We start from the raw sequence: 1627 nt of genomic DNA, 5'->3' as shown, positions 1-1627 counted from the left end.
CGTTTCCGGTGAGTGAAAATTCTAAACAACCAACATTTTTCAGTCGAAAATGCTCGTAGAGCACCAACGGGTTAAAGATGTTTAGATATTTGTACTAGAAATCAAGACAAATACTGAGGAAGAGCATCATTTTTTGCAGTGCAGACACTCCACAGCGAATCATCTGAAAATCATCTGAAGGGAGGAAGTTCTCATGAACTGGTTTGCATTAACACATGCTAACGAGCTCCTGAAGAGCATGGGAACCGGCTTCAGTCCTAACGAGAGCAGATGAAGCTCCTCCTGGTGTTCATCGGCCGATCAGCAGAAGAGTTTAAGACACGTGAGCGTCTCCAGAGAGGGACTGTGTGTCATAACGGAGACCAAGACAACACTCACCAAACTGGCTTTGGTTACAGCGAATATAACCAGCTGGTCAGGAAGTGCAAAAGGATGCAGAACGCAACATTATTCTAAATGTTTCGTCCAAATGTCATAAAAAAAACATTTCTGTTGATATTCCACCAAAACCAAATGTAAAAGAAACAAAAATGACCCAAACAAAAACATAATTCTGTGTCACATGGTGTTTGACAGCGAGACAAAAAAACAAAGAACACATACTTATTTATCTGCATAATAAGCTCCGATAAGTTTAAATGTATTCCAAATGTACAAATGCAATGTGTCCAAATATATATATATATATTATTTTTTTATTTTATATATATATATATATATATATATATATATATATATATATATACACACACACACATATATATATTAACAAAACTATTTTAAAGCAAACATCAGTTAATTGTAGAACAGTTGAAAATCTGTTGAAGTAAAACATAAGAACATTTTTGTGAATATACTCTTTTATTTACTCTAGAATTATGCAAGAAATTTACACATTTTTATCTCAAGGTATAAAATGTTTTTCTTAAATAAGCAGTTTTCCATTCATACGTTTGCAGTATGCATTAATCATTCGTCACAAACCCTGAAGAGAGCAACGACACCAAACGAAAGTAAAAAGAGTTCGCGATACAAACCCAGCGACGGTGACCTGATTTGAGGCGAGGAAGTATTGCTCTGTGTTTGCCGTATAAAAGCCGAGTTCTCCGTCTTCTGTCTGACACAAAATAAGCATTGTTTTCAATTATATATAGATATGTACATAAAAATATATGCTCTAGTTGAAAAGGGCCTTGGTTGAAGCTATTGGTAATGAGTTATTGAACGTGTGCCGCTGACGCAGACTGATGACATCACATCCGGGTGTCCACGGCGGGCGGAGCGGGACTCCAGTGCACTGACGAACCTGCGAAATAAAGCAGAGTTCAACATCAGGCTTTCTGACAATCTACAAATGGAGAACCTTTCCAGTGAGGGTTGTGTTTAGGGTAAGTACAGTACAGTTTGTACAGTATAAAAACCATTATGTCTATGGGAAGTCTCCATAAAACATAGAGTGTCTGTGTGTGTGTGTGTGTGTGTGTGTGTGTGAGATTGAGAGTGTGAGTGTGTGTGAGTGTGTGTGTGTGTGTGTGTGTGTGTGTGTGTGTGTGTGTGTGTGTGTGTGTGTGTGTGTGTGTGTGTGTGAGTGTGTGTGAGTGTGTGTGTGTGTGTGTGTGTGTGTGTG

General features: G+C 38.2%; 1 protein-coding gene across 2 annotated transcripts in view; it reads right to left on the bottom strand.

Annotated features, from left to right (window-relative positions):
* Nucleotides 1-828: 828 nt before the first annotated feature.
* The window catches only part of LOC107565141 (methyl-CpG-binding domain protein 2-like), a 36175-nt gene continuing 35376 nt past the window's right edge, over nucleotides 829-1627 (bottom strand). For both annotated transcript variants that reach the window (XM_016250354.1, XM_016250353.1), the window contains exon 6: nucleotides 829-1306. In XM_016250354.1, the coding sequence (XP_016105840.1) occupies nucleotides 1204-1306 (103 nt within the window). In that variant the 3' untranslated portion in view covers nucleotides 829-1203. The remainder of the gene's footprint in view (nucleotides 1307-1627) is intronic.

Source organism: Sinocyclocheilus grahami, unplaced genomic scaffold (assembly GCF_001515645.1).
Source record: "Sinocyclocheilus grahami isolate Dianchi unplaced genomic scaffold, SAMN03320097.WGS_v1.1 scaffold984.1, whole genome shotgun sequence".
In the NCBI taxonomy this organism is placed as follows: domain Eukaryota; kingdom Metazoa; phylum Chordata; class Actinopteri; order Cypriniformes; family Cyprinidae; genus Sinocyclocheilus; species Sinocyclocheilus grahami.
Note: the sequence above shows the minus strand (reverse complement) of the source record. Positions and strands in the feature narration are given on the sequence as shown.